General features: G+C 42.3%; 1 protein-coding gene across 2 annotated transcripts in view; it reads left to right on the top strand.

Moving 5' to 3' along the window:
• The first annotated feature begins 1,461 nt into the window (after window positions 1-1,461).
• MAP3K2 (mitogen-activated protein kinase kinase kinase 2) overlaps window positions 1,462-17,546 on the top strand; it is a 38,168-nt gene continuing 22,083 nt past the window's right edge. For both annotated transcript variants that reach the window (XR_014508772.1, XM_083430880.1), the window contains exons 1-11: window positions 1,462-2,251; window positions 10,596-10,665; window positions 10,981-11,099; window positions 11,450-11,490; window positions 12,973-13,072; window positions 13,183-13,296; window positions 14,424-14,511; window positions 15,078-15,208; window positions 16,415-16,494; window positions 16,609-16,676; window positions 17,421-17,513. Coding sequence is in view for 1 of the 2 variants with exons in the window: in XM_083430880.1 (XP_083287006.1) it covers window positions 10,662-10,665; window positions 10,981-11,099; window positions 11,450-11,490; window positions 12,973-13,072; window positions 13,183-13,296; window positions 14,424-14,511; window positions 15,078-15,208; window positions 16,415-16,494; window positions 16,609-16,676; window positions 17,421-17,513 (838 nt within the window). In the remaining variant the exon portion in view is untranslated. The remainder of the gene's footprint in view (window positions 2,252-10,595; window positions 10,666-10,980; window positions 11,100-11,449; window positions 11,491-12,972; window positions 13,073-13,182; window positions 13,297-14,423; window positions 14,512-15,077; window positions 15,209-16,414; window positions 16,495-16,608; window positions 16,677-17,420; window positions 17,514-17,546) is intronic.

The following is a 17,546-nucleotide window of genomic DNA, read 5'->3' as shown; positions in this document are numbered from 1 at the left end:
TTCTGTACAATGAACAACAATGCACAAAACACTTCCTTAAAAACAAACAATACAGGGAAACGCCATTTGTTATGTCTCCTTCACATGGGTTTACGCAAAAAAAAGTTTAACAGAAAGGTGTACTGGTACACACACACACACACACACACACACACACACAACAGTATAAGGCTTACTAGCACTACCACAGGTTCCCAGAATGGAAAAGACTGTGTTTCCAATTCCACCTAGTGACTAGCCAGATTATTACATTTCACCTATTTATAGACAGCTTAATATTCAGAATTTCTGCACCTTGCAGAAATAATAATACAGAAAACAAGAATGATAAAAAAATTGGCTCCCCAATAAGCCAACTTTAAGCCATGCAAGTTCTATTGGCTTGTTGACCAGAGGAGGCTGCATGGCGACATCCCTCGCTAGCACAGCATTCCCTGCACGCACGCGCTCTTCCCAGAGCTACGAGCGGCTGTCGGTGGGGATCGAACCCGCGATCCGAGGACAGGCAGAAAGGCAGGCAGGCAAGCACTGCCCCAAAGAGATCCACAAGGCGGTAGGAGAAACTGCGCATGCTCCTTCCGATAATCGCTTTTCGCGTCATCGGCCACTGTGTGGCGAGCGTCGCTCGCGAGGTACGGAGAGCTCTGGCTTGTGCACCACAGAGATAAGAATAGTAGAGAAGCCCATCATTAACGAGACGGAGAATTTCAGGGTTCGCACAAGGGAATGCCAGTGGGGTAGGAAGCGAGAGCTGCCCATAGAAATAGGATTTTGTAGGAGGTGAAGCTGAGGTGAGAAGCAGGGCTGAATTTCCACTCAAGGCTGCCTAATGCAAAACACCCTTCAGCTTAATCATTCATTTGCTTCCTCTAATCAACCTGTCGGGCCAGCTCCAATATGCAGTCGCATGCAAAAGCATTATGTTTTTAAAACTCTCATTACTAAAATAAATATATTTAACAATATATACAAGAAATCGCGACGTGAACAAGGAAGAGTATGACGTTCTGACTTTTCTACCTTGTTTGAGGAGAGCTCTAACTATATTAAAATTGTGGATTTCTCCATTGTTAGAGGGAGAAAACATTTACAATTAACCCGCAAATTTCTTCCTAGTAAACTCCAGTTTTACAAATATACGATCCAGATCAATTTTAGAATGGAAATGTCAGTTAACTTCTTTGAATCCTGCGACTTGCAGATTCGTGAGTCTCAATCAAGAAGGTTCTGCTTCTATACTGTTTATAAGAGTTGCGTTTATCCTCAGTTGGTAGTTCTATGACACAAAGCATACGTATTTCGGCGGTGGATTTTTTATTTATTTTTATTTTACCATCTTAGAATCCCCAAGACGTCCAGCGCTACCGCTCTGCGGAGATCATAGATACCGGGTATCCTTTTTATCGCCCCCCCCTCCCCGACCGGCAGTTGGACGCTATGGGAAGAGGGGGTGGGTGTCTTCAGATGTCACCGGAACTACAACTCCCATCATCCCTCATTATTGGCTATGCCATCATGGGGCTTGCTGGGAGTTGTAGTCCTACGACTTCAACGGCTTACAAAAGCTATCCTTTCTGGAGACTCTTTGTCCGAGCGCACTTCTTCGGGCCACCCGCGAGCCTCTTTCCGAATAAAGTCTCTGTAGTGGGAAGCGGCTCTTTCCCTCCTTCGTGCCTTTTATTTATTGATTGATTTAGGCGCGACGTGCGTCATGACGTTGAGACGTGCCGTCTTGTGTGTGTGTACGGGAGTCACGGGCTCCTGCGTGGGGGGAGGCGGAGCCTGAGGAGATCTTGAGGAGGAAAAAGAACAGGGGTTGCTTGTGAGGGGTGGGGGTGGGGGAAAGGTCTGCTCGAATAGGAGACGGGCACCGGGTTGGGGTAGTGGGGGCTCCTTGCGCGCTTCTTTCCCTTCCCCCTCCGGCCCCCGGGTAGCGCAGGGGAGAGTGAGGGGGGCCGCTGCCTCATTGGCCACTTCCACCTCTCCCCCACCCCCGGCTCTTTCTGTGGGTCTGTCCCCTTCCCCCCGCATCGACGTGCTGCTTGCCCCCCTCCCTGCGGAGGGGGTGTTGCTGGGCCTGCTGTCCCCCCCCCCCTCACTGATACCCGGTGAGGGGTGAGAGTGGGTCTGGCTTCAGCTGAAAGCCAGGATCCTGGACCCCTCCGGTGTTCGAGGCCTGGAGCTGCCGGCTTCTGGGGGGGAGGGAACCCTCCGCCTCCCCCCCCCCCACTTCCTCGTCTCTGCCCCACAGGTAAGTAGTGTGTGTGTGCGCGCGCGCGCGTCCATGTCGCCTGCTCTGGTGTCTGGCGAGGTGGGAAAAAGCCTCTTGCTCTTGGTGTAGGAGACCCCACCCCCCTTTGGACCTCATAGCCATGCATGTAACCTATATTTATTATATACGATATATTAGCTTTATTTCTAGTGGGTCACTTTTCCTGGTTGCGGTTGTAATGGGCAAAAGCCAAGTACCGAAAGTCTATGGGGATTCGGGGTTTGGGAGGACCCTTGAATTGTCATTGAGGAAGAAAGGGGAGGAGTAAATTGTGGTTTCTTTCTATGCCATCCTGCGTGTGTGTCTACTCAAATGTAAGTCCCAATATCAAGAGTGTGGCTGGGATTTTGGCGTGTGTGTGTGTTTGGAAAGGAGGTGAGGTTTGTGAGTTCTCTAAACCATAAGGCTTGGCGTAAGCGTACTTATTTGGGAATAAGTCACACTGTGTGTACATTTATCTGAGAATGGAAGAAGGTTTTTATATAGCGTCTTTTTGCCCTGCTACCACACGTGCACACAAAGACACATCCAGCGAAGGAATCTGGTTTCAACTGCAGAGATGAGGTATGGAGAGAGAGGAAATAAGCAAGAATCCACAAGATACTTGCAAAAGAGCATCAGGTAAGAAGTAGGCCACAGTTTAACACTGTGGTTCAAAGAACAGGATGTCAGCACAGATTAGGGTTGATGTTAAAATGAGATATTGATTTACTAGAAGTATAAAACAGGGTTTTAATCCTGATTTGGGATTTTATGGAGAAGTTGGTGCAGTTTTGGTGGCCATGTTGGCTAGTGACAAATTTCAGTGTGTAGTTGTGGAGTGTAGTTAGAGGTTATGGTCAAGTTAAGTGACTTCTGCTGACAAGGAATATTGGGTGAATGGGCTGTTTTTTATGTGTTGCGGCTTGTAACTTGTGCTACCCTATTAATGTCATTTTACTTGAGTTCTTGATGTTGTGAATTTATGAGAATTGCCTATCAGGTATTTTCAAGAGGGAAAGTGAACAAAGAGCTCCTTTTGCCCTGAGTTGTGAAGTGTGGAAATACATGCAAGGAATTTATCTAGCTTCCGTTCTTACTTTGCAAACAAATTCTTCAGGGTTTGCCACAACATTGTTGGTTAGAAGATCAAAGCTGAGAGATGCTGACCACAACTTAGTGATATTTGTGTTTCATGCTTATTTTCTGTTGAATGGCTAAAAAGGCTAGTGGAAGTTCACTCTTGGAATAATGAATTTTCATAGAATACTGTATCTGTGCTCTCTCCACTCACAAATCCCCCTGGAATTTCCCCACATTAACCCTTTAGAGATTTCATTCCCACTCTATGCAACTGTTAAGCTCACTTTTCATTTTCCCAACCTCATTTCAGAAGCCACCTCTCCTATTCTGCAACCTTGCTTTGAATGCCTGTTTTCACCTTCATCCCCATATCCATGCCTCCCTCTCTCTTTTTGTGCAACCCCTGCACACAGACCACCCCCATAGTAACCTCCTGTATCTTCCTCCTCCAAATACATTGCATCCACTAACTATCCTTTTCACCTTCCATCCAGTTATGATGAAGCCACCATCCCCTCCTGGGAGAGCCTTTTATTCCTTTGCTTTCATCTTCATCCCAACTCCCATGCCACCTACTCCCTCCTTCTTTGCAACTTCCTCTGCCCCCATTTTCAACTTCACCCCTTTTTCTTACCTCCTCCTTCCTATTTTTTTCTAACTCTGCCTTGCACACAGACCACCCACCAATTCCATGCCTTCTCCTCTCTACTATTCTGTAGCCTCTTTTGCACATATACCCCATGCTGATATGCTACTATATTTTTAAGAGGAATAGAATTTTAAGAGCAAGTATACTAGTTAGCTTGTGTTGATGGATGTTGTACATATATGGGTGTTTGCTTGTTAATAAAATATATTTTCTAAATTACTACATTGAATCTGTAACTTCATGGGACCAGAAATACATGGGACCAGACAACACATGAGCAGAAATGCATTCTGTGAAGGTACTATTGAATATTTGAGGGCTCCACGTTTTTATCTCTTTCACATGAGGCAGACCTGAGGGAGATGCTTAAAACAACCCTTTCAGTTTTCTCCCCTTCTTCCTGTACTCAAACAATGGCAGAAGTTTCAGTAAAGCAGGGGTGTAAGAACACTGAGGGTTGTTGTTGTTGTCTAAACCAATTTTAACAAGGAGAAATACAAGAGGTGGGTACAACACATAAGCTAATACCAAAAAGCTAACACAAGAGAGCCTTCCCCAGCTCTTTTCTCACTCTACTCAAACTCTATTTTCAACTGCCACTCCCCCCTTCAGTGCTGCAAATTTGTGACTCTTAGTTGTATGTTTTAATTTAGGAACAAAATTCAGTTTCATGATCATAACAAGCTGAAAGATGTTGCTGTCAGGGCAGAAGCATATAGGATAAACAACTTAGCAATGTTTTGGGGGGAGGAAAAATAGTATTTTGATTCTTGCAATTCCTTGCCGTCTTAGCATTACAATATTAAAACATTACAAAAAGGGTTGTCATTTAGACTATTTTCAGCCCAAGTAAATGCTGATGCAGACTTCCTCTAGAAACTGTAAAATTGTGAAATGATTTAATTATCACCTTGGTAGAAAATGACACTTATAAAATAACTCACAGAACACATTTAACTTGATGCCAAAAAGCAAAGAAGTGGTTAGCAACTGTAAAGTTTTTTGATGTTAAAAAAAGAGAGGTCTGTATAGCCCTTTATAACCATTTATTAACTCCCACCCTCTAGTACTCTGAGGGTGCTCCCATTATTGCTCCCACCCTTTAGTACTCTGCATAACTTGCTACATTGGTTGGTATGTGAACTGAGCTATGTTCAAGGTATTGTAATTGACAGATAAAGGCTTGAACTACTCAGGGCCAGGTTACCTGAAAGAGCTGTTTGATCTCTTAGCTAATCAACCTGAATCCCTATTGGTGGTACTGGATCCTAAAGATTATTTTACGGCAGGGGTGGAGAATCTGCAGTCCATGGACCTATTCTGGGCCACCAAGCCTCTCAGTTTGGTCTTTGAGGTCATTTCAAGGGAACCCTGCCCAACTGTTCTACACATGATGTTATTTTGATGTCAGGTGTGGGGTATGTAAGGGAACGGTTTGGCCAAAAGCACCTTGGCATACACCGCCAGTTGGCAGTGCCAGCAACACCCCTATTTTACAATACAGTGGTACCTTGGGTTACATATGCTTCAAGTTACATACGCTTCAGGTTACAGACTCCACTAACCCAGAAATAGTACCTCGGGTTAAGAACTTTGCTTCAGGATGAGAACAGAAATCGTGCTCCGGCGGCGCGGCAGCAGCGGGAGGCCCCATTAGCGAAAGTGGTGCTTCAGGTTAAGAACAGATTCAGGTTACGTACGGACCTCCGGAACAAATTAAGTACTTAACCTGAGGTACCACTGTAGTTCCCAAGTTCCCAGCTACCAACTGGTTGTTGGGTGCTTGGTAGCTGCTGTACAGGGGCTTTGCCATCCCTGTGTTTGGTGCTCAGGTGTCAAGCCTAGAGCTTGCAAAGACTTTGGGCTAAGCTTCCGGTTTTGGCACTTGACAGTCATCTGCTATCATTATGAAATCAGATGATTTATAGATGGATTGTCCCTCCCTTCTGTCAAAGTTGACTTGCAGGAATGGAGGGTGATAAAGATTTGGCCTATTCGGCCAAAAAGGTTCCTCACCATTGTTGAGTGATGAATTGGGAGGGGGCATGTTGTATGCTTGCTCCTGCCATTTGGAAGGCCCTTCCCTGTGCAATCTATCAGTTATCTGCTTGAAGCCACACCTTGTTCAGGCTTTTCCTGTCCCCTAAGGCTGGACTCTGTCTCTTTGTATCTCTGTTACCTGTATGTTTATGATAGTGTTCTTGTGTTTTATTGTTTGTTTTTATTGATTATATGCTGTCTTTTATTGTATATGTGTACTCCGCTTCAAATTTTTCTAACATTAAGCAGTCTATAATTTTTTTTCCAAATAAGATAAATAGTATGGGGCACTTTTTTCCTTACCTGTACCAAGAACAACTCTCAGTGATCTCCATACAGCCTTGCCAGCTAAATAGTGTTGGTGTTATGAAATTCTTGGCTTGCGAAGAGAGTAATACTTAAAATAAAATAAACAGTTTCAACTTAATGTGTGCAGTGCTGAAGACTACCCAAATCCATGAAAGTTTCTGCTTATCTTCAGTCTTAATTGTTTAGGCAGCAGACGGGTTTCAAAAGTGTTAGGAACAGAGGAATTTCATAATTCAACACACATGTTCTTTCTGACCTTAAAATATCCAGATGTTTCTGTTGTTCATTTCAGCCCATTTTTTTTAGTTTTCAAGATTTGTTTTTTGCAAGAGCAACCTGCAACACAATTTTGTAGTGTGGGGTGCTTCAGTACAACATCACGGCTATTCCATTCTCCGCTACCCACCCCAGTATATATGTATGCAGTGCCACTATTCTATGGCTACCAAGTATATTCAGCCCCCATTGGGGCTGTTCTGGAGATTAATTTCCTACTGATGGTTTCCCCTCTAAATATTTGTTTTTAATTTATGAAAACCTTGGGGTTCTTTCAAGCCTGGTGAAACCTCCTCCTCTGCATGGATAGTTCTGAAGGGCTGTCACTTAGCTAATTTTGATTGCTATTAGTCTGTAGAAATGCAGTGTGGAGTATGGACTGTTGCTGTTCAGGGTTCCAGGCACTCTGTCCCATTCTCCTCTCTGCCTCCCACAGGTCCCCCATCTAACAGTCAGTATTCTGAGCGGAGGTGGCAGACACACCTTTGTGCTAAATCCCAGATACGTTAGAATCTTGGATTTCTGTGAACAGCTCTCACTTGTGTCCCTGGGGACACTTTAAAGTAGTTTATGTGTGTAAATGAGGAAGTGACCTATCAAGACAGTGAAATGGCCTTGTCTGTCCATTTTATATCTGTGTCTTTCTCTGGCCATTGCATTCCTGCTCCCACATAGTTTATAGTTGTTGTTTTTCATGACAGTCAGTCAGCATTTTGTGCCCAATGGATAGGTTTCAGAATTACCTAATTTGGTTTTCCAAATGGGAAACCATCAGTAGGAAATTAAGCTCCAAAATCGTGTTGCAGGTTGCTCTTGCAAAAAACAAATGGTTTCCCATCTAAATAGATAGATAGGAGTCTTGCAATCTTCAGGGTTAGCCGGTTTCTTCTTGTGCATGGGTAGTGGTGTTTCAGCTACTTTGTGTGAGTACAAAATACAGTGGTACCTCGGGTTAAGTACTTAATTTGTTCCGGAGGTCCGTTCTTAACCTGAAACTTCTTAACCTGAAGGACCACTTTAGCTAAAGGGGTCTCCTGCTGCTGCCGTGCCGCCGGAGCATGATTTCTGTTCGTATCCTGAAGCAAAGTTCTTAACTCGAGGTACTATTTCTGGGTTAGCGGAGTCTGTAACCTGAAGCGTATGTAACCTGAGGTACCCCTGTACTTAAATATAGTTAATATGATGGGGGGAGAGATGGAGGTAGACAGAAACATACATATGCAAACCTGCTGAGAAAGTAAAATGTGGAGGTGCTGATCCTGTACATGCATGTAGCAGCTTCTTTGAATTGTGGCTTTAGTTGGTTCGGATAGGAATACATATATAAAGCCAGACTTTCATTTGCATTTCAGTCATCTATAACAGAAAGCTGTTGATATTCTGCATTGGTGTCTGGAGGCGGTAATGGGCAGGATAAGGGCTAATAAATTGAAACTTAATCTAGACAAGACAAAGGGGTTGTGGAATAGGGGTTCACCCTGCTCCAAATGGGACAGTACTCTGCTTGAAGAATCACGTTCACAATTTGGGTGGGTTGTGTGCTTCTGAACTCTGCTTTGTACCTGGGTGCTCAAAGAGCAGTTGTAGCCAGGAGTGCCTTTGTCCTGCTTAGCTGGTGTGACATCTGTGTCCATTTCTACGAGGTCAGACCTGGTCATGGTGACCATGTAGACATAGTTGCATCCAGATTGGATTATTGAAGCATGCTCTGTGTGGGGCTACCTTTCCAAAGTTTTTTGAAACTAGTTGGTCCAGTATGCTGGCTTATGGGATGATGTTACACCTGTCCTGCCAGGCTGCACTGACTACTGATTTGTTTCAAAGTATAAATCAACGTGTTGGTGCCTTAAGACCAGGATACTGTGGACAGCCCCCTCCTGTATCTTCCTGCCCTCATCTTAAGATATTACTGAGATGCTCTTCTCTATGTCCCAACTGTAAGAACAGAAGGAAAGCCTGCCAAAGGCCCGTCTAGTTCAGCACCTTGTCACGGTGAGCTGCCTTGGAGAAACCCACAAACAGGACCCAAGCACAAGAGCACTCTCCCCTTCTATGGTTTTTGGCCTCTGGTATTCCATAGCATAGGGACGCGGGTGGCGCTGTGGGTAAAAGCCTCAGCGCCTAGGGCTTGCCGATTGAAAGGTCGGCGGTTCAAATCCCCGCGGCGGGGTGCGTTCCCGTTGTTCGGTCCCAGCGCCTGCCAACCTAGCAGTTCGAAAGCACCCCTGGGTGCAAGTAGATAAATAGGGACCGCTTGCTAGCGGGAAGGTAAACGGTGTTTCCGTGTGCAGCTCTGGCTCGCCAGAGCAGCGATGTCACGCTGGCCACGTGACCCGGAAGTGGCCCCCGGCCTCTTGAGTGAGATGGGCGCACAACCCTAGAGTCTGTCAAGACTGGCCCGTACGGGCAGGGGTACCTTTACCTTTACCTTTTATTCCATAGCATATTGCTTGTGACCACAGAGGTAAAGCATAGCCATTATGGCTAATAGCTACTTATCTTCCATGAATTTGTACAATCCTCTTCTAAAGCCATCCAAGTTGGTGCCCAGCTACAGTATGATGCAGGCATGGTTGCTAGGGTCTAGATAAACATCCTTCTCTGCAGCTACACCTAATTTTTTTAACACTTGGATGCTTCCCCCCTTTTTTTACAGTGTTTCACTATATGGCAAAAACCTTTTTGTTTAGGCAGGTATTGTTTTATTATTTGGGTAGATTAGTATCAATCTCTATTTTAGCTGCTACAACTTAGCTCTCTTTTAATTATATTGTGTTAATGTTTTAAAAAGAATTGTATTTCATTCTGGGTTTTAATTGTTAGCTGCTCTGAATGGTGCATAGGTGCCATTAGGGTGGGAAATTTATGTTTTATTGTATTTGTAAAATGTATCTGCTTTTCACTACTAGTAGGCCCAAAGTGTGTACAATGTCAATAAAACAACAAAATTCATAGTAATGTATCAATAAGACACACCAAGGTAAACACAATCAGCATATGCATGTAACAGTGTAGCAACCTACAATGATGTTTACTGTACACTTCCTGATTTAAGTTCGACAAATGAGCAAGTCCAGAGGATACCTGTCTTCCATAGCGTTTCATTTTATTGTTGAATCAATTTGATTTTGGGTAAATCTTAACTTGGTCTTCTAATGTTGGTGGACATTGAATTTTCAACAAATCCTGTGAATTGTCTATTTCACTCATTGATGGCATGTGATGGACTGTTAATACTGATTAGTTTCCTTGAATTTATTTTTTCTGCTGGTTCTGATTTTAATTTTTATGGGTGCATGCTTTTAGCGTTCTATGGATTTGCTCACTTTTCCTATGGTTTTAATCTTCATTTTTTTATATTCATACATATAGTCACTCAGGTTATTTTGAGAAAGGTGACTTAAATGTAATAAACAATATATAATCATTATGACAACACAGTAGTAAGTGGGCTTCAGCTTTTTACTTCTCTAGAGGAGAGTGGCATTTACTTCACAAATATATTTCATCTTTATTAAAGTTTATCACCTCTGTTGGACCACCTTGTGATCCTACAGTCATATCTGTCCAGACAGGTTTCTTTTATTATTTTAGTATATGATTTAAGATCAAGAAGAGGTTAAAACAACAACAGCTTTATTGTGTCAGTACAGCCAACATAATGCTTCTCTGCTGCATGGTAATTTGGAGGTCTGAGAAAGGGACTGTGGTTTGCAGAGCTATAATAATACAGCAAAAGCTACAACATTGCATTGTTGGCTATTCACGAACAGTAGTCAAGTAATTCCTATAGTAATCTTCACCCATACTTCTTCATGAAGAAGCTGATGGGAAAGGATGTGGCTGACCTGTAACTAATTTCCAGTGGCTTATTATATTTAACATTTGGGACATGGCAATTTTCTTTCTTTATGCCTGTAATCATAGTCCTTTCTGAACTGTTTATTCTCTTCATTGCTGTAATTTATGTGTTTGTTTTTCATATAGGCAATAGAAGGGTTCTAATGGGAGAACCATTCTTCTGAAGTAAAGGTTTGCTGGCTGGCTGCAGCTATGGGTGAGTTCTTGGGTTCAATTCAATTTAGCTCAAGCACATCAGCCTTGTGTTCATAATGGAAACCATCACTGAAAACAGGAAATTTTTGCAAGTGTATATTAAAATTTGGAAATCTATGTTAACAACATAAGTTAGAATACAGAGTAGTTCTTGAGACATTAGACAGTCTGAATATATATGAGTTAATAAAATGTATAATCAAAACAATCTTCAGATCCTACTTATTTTATTGGAGGTATTAAAAATAATAAACCTTGTTTTCAAAGGCATTTTATGAATAGTGGGTACAGATAGTTCTTTTTTCCTTCTAAACAGATGAGCAGCAAGCTTTGAAGTCAATCATGCAGGATTTGGCAGTCCTTCATAAGGCAAGTCGCCCTCCATTGCCTCTACAAGAAACAGGGAAAGCAAAATCATCTTCACCGAAAAAACAGGTAATCCTGTAATGTGTTTGTCTTACAATGAAGAATGTGTTTCTGCATTTGATGTGAGTGATTTCCACTTGCTGGGAATGTTCCACCTTGTGGTGTACATATTTTTGAAATTATGAAGTAAATGAAAGGGATATAGTGTTGCAGAACAGATCTTAAACAGATGTGTCCTGTGTACCAGAGTAATGCATATCCCAAATTCCCACTTCCCAATAGTTTTTCTTCCATTGCCAAAGAATGTTGCTTCAAGTGTGTGAGAATATTTGTTGGCCGTCTGCAATCCAGGGAGGAATATTCACAAATAATATTTGTTCCCAGCTTTGTTTTCTAGTATGTGTGTAATTCTTTTACAGAATGATGTCCGAGTCAAATTTGAACACCGAGGAGAGAAAAGGTAAAAAAAGATAATCCACAAGTTTCCAGAATCCATTCTGAATGTTACATCCAGTTGATGACCCTCGGCAGATGGAAGGCTCTTTGATCCAGTGGAATGGGAATTGAGGCAATATTTCACAATTCCCCCTAGAAGTCCCACATCTGCTGCAAAGGGTTACTGGACCCTTCAGAACAGTATGGACTATAGTATGGGGTGTGTGTGTGCAAAAGGAAGATAATTTAATAATTACTGTGATCCCTGTTTCACTGGCTAAAAATTCCACTGAATCAAATTGTCTTCTGTCAGTGAAGGAAAACCAATTGGATGCAACCCATAATATTTTGTAGCTTTATGGAGTATTGGCAAAGCTTGAAAGAGAATAGAGAGATGCCTGTCCAACGTCAATGTTTAGAAAAGAGAAACTTAAGAAATGTGCTAAAAATGCATGCATATGTGTGAAATATATATGTTGCTATCTTTTGCTCCTAGAATAGAATAAGGAGCAATATATCTTAATAAAATCATTTATTTTGACACATGCACACCCTGTAATACTCCTGCACTGCAGGGGGTTGGACTAGATGACCCTTGGGTCCCTTCAAACTCCTCAATTCTATAATTCTAATTACACATGCAAAGTAAGCTCAATTATGGCATCCAGCTACTCCTGAATCCCAAAGAAAATGGGGGAGCCTTCATGCACCTGCATCGTGGTTTGTGGTGGTCAGCTATTTTCCGTTTCTGCTGAGTAAATTACTAATGTTTAGAGAGATCAAACCTGGAAAATGATCTAGCTCTTCTGTTCTTGTGCTAAAAACTGACTTCAGGTTATTTTGGTGAACAAATTTATTCTGTGTTAGTATTTCACCTCAAATGACTGCATAGCACGTATTTCAAATCCTTAAGATAGTTTGCCTTTGGCATAGGAATTAATTTCCTAGAAACTCTTGGCCAAGTTGATGTATCACAATTAGGAGAGTTTTACTTTAATAAGGTATTGACTCACATAGTTTAAGCCTGCTGCAGATCTTAAATAAATGATTTATAAGCATGGCTTTCTAACTATAGAAAATCTTATAATGGCTGATAAAATCTATCTTCAGAAGCTGATTAGCTTGTTAATTCACTGTGCAAGTTTCAATTTGACTACTACTTTTTCAGCTGCAGTAATTATTTGGTGTAAGGTGGGTTGAAACAGTATTCCAGAATAGTGCAATAGTTTACCCAGCAGCAATCATGTACATTCAATGATTCACCTTACTGAATGTGGGGTTATTAATTTGGGTGCTGTTTTTGTCTTTTCAGTAAATGCACTTTTTAATAATTTGGTTTTTAAGAGAGAGTGTGACACCTTATGAAAACATGCTTTTCTCCCCCCCCCCCCCCGGTATGTCACTATTCCACGAACAAAAATTTAACTTTCATCATTGTCATCAATAGTTACGTACTTGTTTTCATGTTGGTGGATTTTCCCCCATATGCCTATACCTTGTATTACAGAATTCTACAGTTTCCTAGACCTGTCAAGTTAGAAGATATTGCATCAAAAGCTAAAGTTGCCTTTGGACAGTCAATGAATTTGCATTACAGCAATAATGAGGTAAAAGAATGGTTCTTGAATAGTAGTTGTTTGTGTTATTCCTTAATCACATCAGCTGTGAGTAGGTTGCATTGTGACCTTGTTCTGTGTGTATATTTTTCTGCCTGTAGCTGGTGATCCCATTAGCTACACAGGATGACCTGGACAAAGCGGTACAGCTTCTTGATCGAAGTGTTCATATGAAGAGTCTCAAGATATTGCTTGTTGCCCATGGAAACACACAGGTGTGTACATGTTATTTATACGGATGTGTGTGTGTGTGTATTCAGATATCATATGACACAAGTGAACGTTCTGTATTTAAAATTACTCTTTGGGGCATGTCCACATGAATCCAAATCCATTGGTCTGTTTTGAACTAGTTTTGTTTGGTTGTTTGTCTGTTATGTGCTCAGGTGAAGAAATCCAGATGGCTGATTCTCTGAAGCTCTGTTCAGGTGTTCATTATGAGGATTAACTTAACACATGGGGATTAGAGAGCACCACCCGAACTCCACCCTCTTAGGTCACACTCAAGAAGGTTCCCTGAGGTCCTAGCGTTCCAAAATATGTGCAAGCCTCCATGAGTAAGGAGGCTTCATTAATGCAGATAGTTGCATTTGAACCCACAGAGGGCAGCAGGGAAGATGCAGAGCTAGTGTGCTCATTCATGGACACTCCCCTCCTCACATTTGAATGCCTGAGCAGGGACGAGAGTCTATGGAAGGCATGTATTGTTGTGGCAGCACTGGATTAGGCAGCACTTCTGCTTTTATGAGTTGCAGACTTTTGCTTCCTACTACTTGCCTCACCAAAGCAGTGGGAAGGGGTGATGTAGACATGACCTACGTCAATTCAAAGACTGCTAGTGACTGTATTTTTTTTATCTGTTAGTGCTGATAGCTGCCATTGTGTGAAAGATGGATGCAAAAGTATTTTTTCATGGGCTAGAACAGGCATTGGCAAACTTGGCTCTCCAGATGTTTTGGGACTACAACTCCCATCATCCCCAGCTAACTGGGCCCAGTGGTCAGGGATGATGGGAGCTGTAGCCCCAAAACATCTGGAGGGACGAGTTTGCCTATGCCTGGGCTAGAATGATGACAAAAGTAGAATTTTACTGACAGAAATAGAATAATTCTTCCCAGTTTTAAAATACTCTGGTTTACATATTTTAAATCTTTGAATTCCTTTGTTTTTGTAACTGGCTTTTTGAAATTCTGGTCCGAAAAGAGCTGCTAAGGTTGTGTAGGCACGGCAGCAAATAGCACCTGTCCTCCTTAACAGTCCATTCACTGAAAAATTACAAGAGTGGGAGGATTTCTTATTTTTTTTAAGGGATAAATAAACTGCTCCATGCTTTCACCTTCAGAGTAATACTGAGCCTCTGCCATCGCTGGAAGATTTGGATAATACAGTTTTCAGAGTGACTGAGAGGAAAAACAGGCTTTCTGTAATAGGTAAGCAAACTTTATATTCCTACAGTTTTGAGTTGGTTGGGTGGTGAGTGGAGGGAATCAGTATCTCTCAGTCTAATATACTTCACAGAATTGATGTGAGAATTAAATTGAGGTCAAATTTGGAGATGCAAATGTAATAAATAAAAAGGTAAGCACCTGTGTGTGGGTGAGAGAGAGGAGACCAGCGCATTGAGTCTTAGCGCAGTGTGACTTTTGCACCCCTCTTCTCCCTCTGTAGCCCCTGTTCCCTCCCCAATTCCTGGTTGGGAGGGTCAGGAGAACCCCCAGAACAGCAGCAGGCAGAGGACAGAGGAAATCATTCTGTCTGGCAAGCCAAAATACTTGTGCTGACAGAACAATCACTTAAGTGCAGCATTGAACCCCACCCCTTTGAATTTATCTTCCCGCCAAAAGATAGTCAAACCTTATTTCTTTTGTGTGCCTTGCAGCATCTGTGGGCGTTCAAATAAATGTCACATGCTTTGATACTAAAATCATATAAGTAGATGATTCTTGCTGGTAAAAGGATTTTTATAATTTACTCACATATTTTAAAAAATCAACAGGTTATTATAGTCGCGACAGAAGCTCTCCCCCTCCAGGATACATTCCAGATGAGCTGCACCAGGTGGCCCGGAATGGCTCATTCACCAGTATAAACAGTGAGGGCGAGTTCATTCCAGAAAGCATGGATCAGGTGAGTGTTTTCTTTCATTTTCCCTTCAGGGGCTACTGCATTAAGGGGCTGCTGCATTTCCTTTAAAAGGGGCTACTGCATTAAGGTTTTGCTGTTTAAGATCCTTTGTTACCTTCTTTGTTATCCTGACCTAACAGTGGACCATGGCCAGGGGAGATGCAGCTCTCCCAAAGGCAACTCTTGGTACAACTATATATGCTATGATCCTTCAGGCTTAGCTAAGCAGTGTTGCAAGTGGCAGAAAGGGAAGGAAAAACCTCCCTCCTTTTCTTCCTTCATGTTGTTGTTACTGCTTGCAAGGTAAGTGAATGGGGGGGATATGTTTTTTGGGAGGGTTAGCAATGTGGGTTGGTGAATATTTACACAAGGGCATTTTTCTGAATTACCAGATTTATTCAGAAAAATGGAATGAGATTTTTCTCATTCCCATCCCCTGAAGATCTCTGATAATTTACCAATAAATCTGAGGTGAGCTTGAGAAAATGTGCTCATCTCTAACACCAATGCTTAATTATGCCCCGAAATGAACTGGTAGCCAGTGTATCTCCTTAAACACTGGATTAAGGTGTTCCCAGTATCCAAATTTGTGCTTCGCTAGTGTCTACTTAGGGGACGCGGGTGGCGCTGTGGGTAAAACCTCAGTGCTTAGGACTTGCTGATCGTAAGGTCGGCGGTTCGAATCCCCGCGGCGGGGTGAGCTCCCGTCGTTCGGTCCCAGCTCCTGCCCACCTAGCAGTTCAAAAGCACCCCTAAGTGCAAGTAGATAAATAGGTACCGCTTTATAGCAGGAAGGTAAACGGCGTTTCTGTGTGTGGCACTGGTGCTGGCTCACCAGTTGCAGCTTCATCACGCTGGCCACGTGACCCGGAAGTGTCTTCGGACGGCGCCGGCTCCCAGCCTCTTGAGCGAGATGAGCGCGCAACCCTAGAGTCGGTCACGACTGGCTCGTACGGGCAGGGGTACCTTATACCTTTACCTTTTACTAGTGTCTGCTTAGCTCATCATGCAGCTACTGGGTTACTAGCAGAAGTTTCTGAGACATCTTCAAAGGTAGCACTATGTATAATGTGTTACAGTAAGCAATTCAGAATGTTAGCAGAGCCTGGACAACTATAGTCTGTGTTTCCCAGCTTGTTGCATATTGCCTATGTATGTTACACCCTTGTAGTGATAGTTCTTCAAACTTCCTTGTACTTTTGTTTCCAGATGCTGGATCCGTTATCATTGAGCAGTCCTGAAAACTCTGGCTCAGGAAGCTGCCCTTCGCTTGACAGCCCTTTAGATGGGTAAGAACCACATAATCTGCACTTGTTTCTGCTGTGATCTTTAAAACAATGAGGTAACAGAATTCAGGTAGTGCTATACACGAGGATGTAATAGTTCAGTGTTTCTACTTATAGGGATAACTACCCGAAGTCCCGGATGCCAAGAGCCCAGAGCTACCCAGATAATCACCAAGAGTTTTCTGGTAGGTAAAACAAATGCATACAGCTTCCGATGCTATCCTTAGAAAATCTTCTACTGTAACTTCATTGTGTGCCTGGATGTATGCATAAAGTTTAACCTAATAACGTTTTATTTGTCTTTGAGGCTGTCGTAACAATGACAAAAGTATGAAAAGTAGAAACAACCCTATGTTCATACAAAAATGTTTACTATTTTTTGAAATGTTAGTAAATCAGTATATCAGTGGAGATGAAGCATGCACTTATAAGCCGCAAAAAAACAGTGGAGGCAGAGCATAGCTATTTGGAGGCAGAGCATAGCTCTCACGGCTAATAACTATTAATAGCCTTAACTTCTATTAATTTGTCTAAACCTCTTTTATAACCATCCAAGTTGGTGGTCATCCTGTGGCAGTGAGTTCCATAGGTTAACTATGTGCTGTGTAAAGAAGTACTTTCTTTTATCTGTCCTTGATCTTTCAACATTCAGCTTTGTTGGGTGTCCTTGTGCTATGACAGCAGGAGAAAAACTTTGTTCTGTCCATTTTCTCTATGCCATGCATAATTTTACAAACTTCTGTTGTGTCACCTCCTACTCGTCTTTTCTCTAAACCAAAAAGCTCCAAATAATGCAGCCTTTCCTTACAGGGGAATTACTCTGTCCCCTTGATTATTTTGGTTGATCATTTGACTAACTCACTTAACTTTTTCATCCAAACCTAAAATAGCCTAATTGAGAACAGGAACTTAATTGTTTTTTCCTTTAGATTATGATCTTCCTATATTTGAGAAGTTTGGCAAAGGTGGAACTTACCCTCGAAGGTATCATATTTCATACCACCATCAAGACTACAATGATGGTAAGTTTGTGGGCCCCTTAACACTTTCGTGAA

Source organism: Podarcis tiliguerta (assembly GCF_965153285.1).
Source record: "Podarcis tiliguerta genome assembly, chromosome: 1".
Classification (NCBI taxonomy): Eukaryota; Metazoa; Chordata; class Lepidosauria; order Squamata; family Lacertidae; genus Podarcis; species Podarcis tiliguerta.
This window is presented reverse-complemented; position numbering and strand designations above follow the sequence as displayed.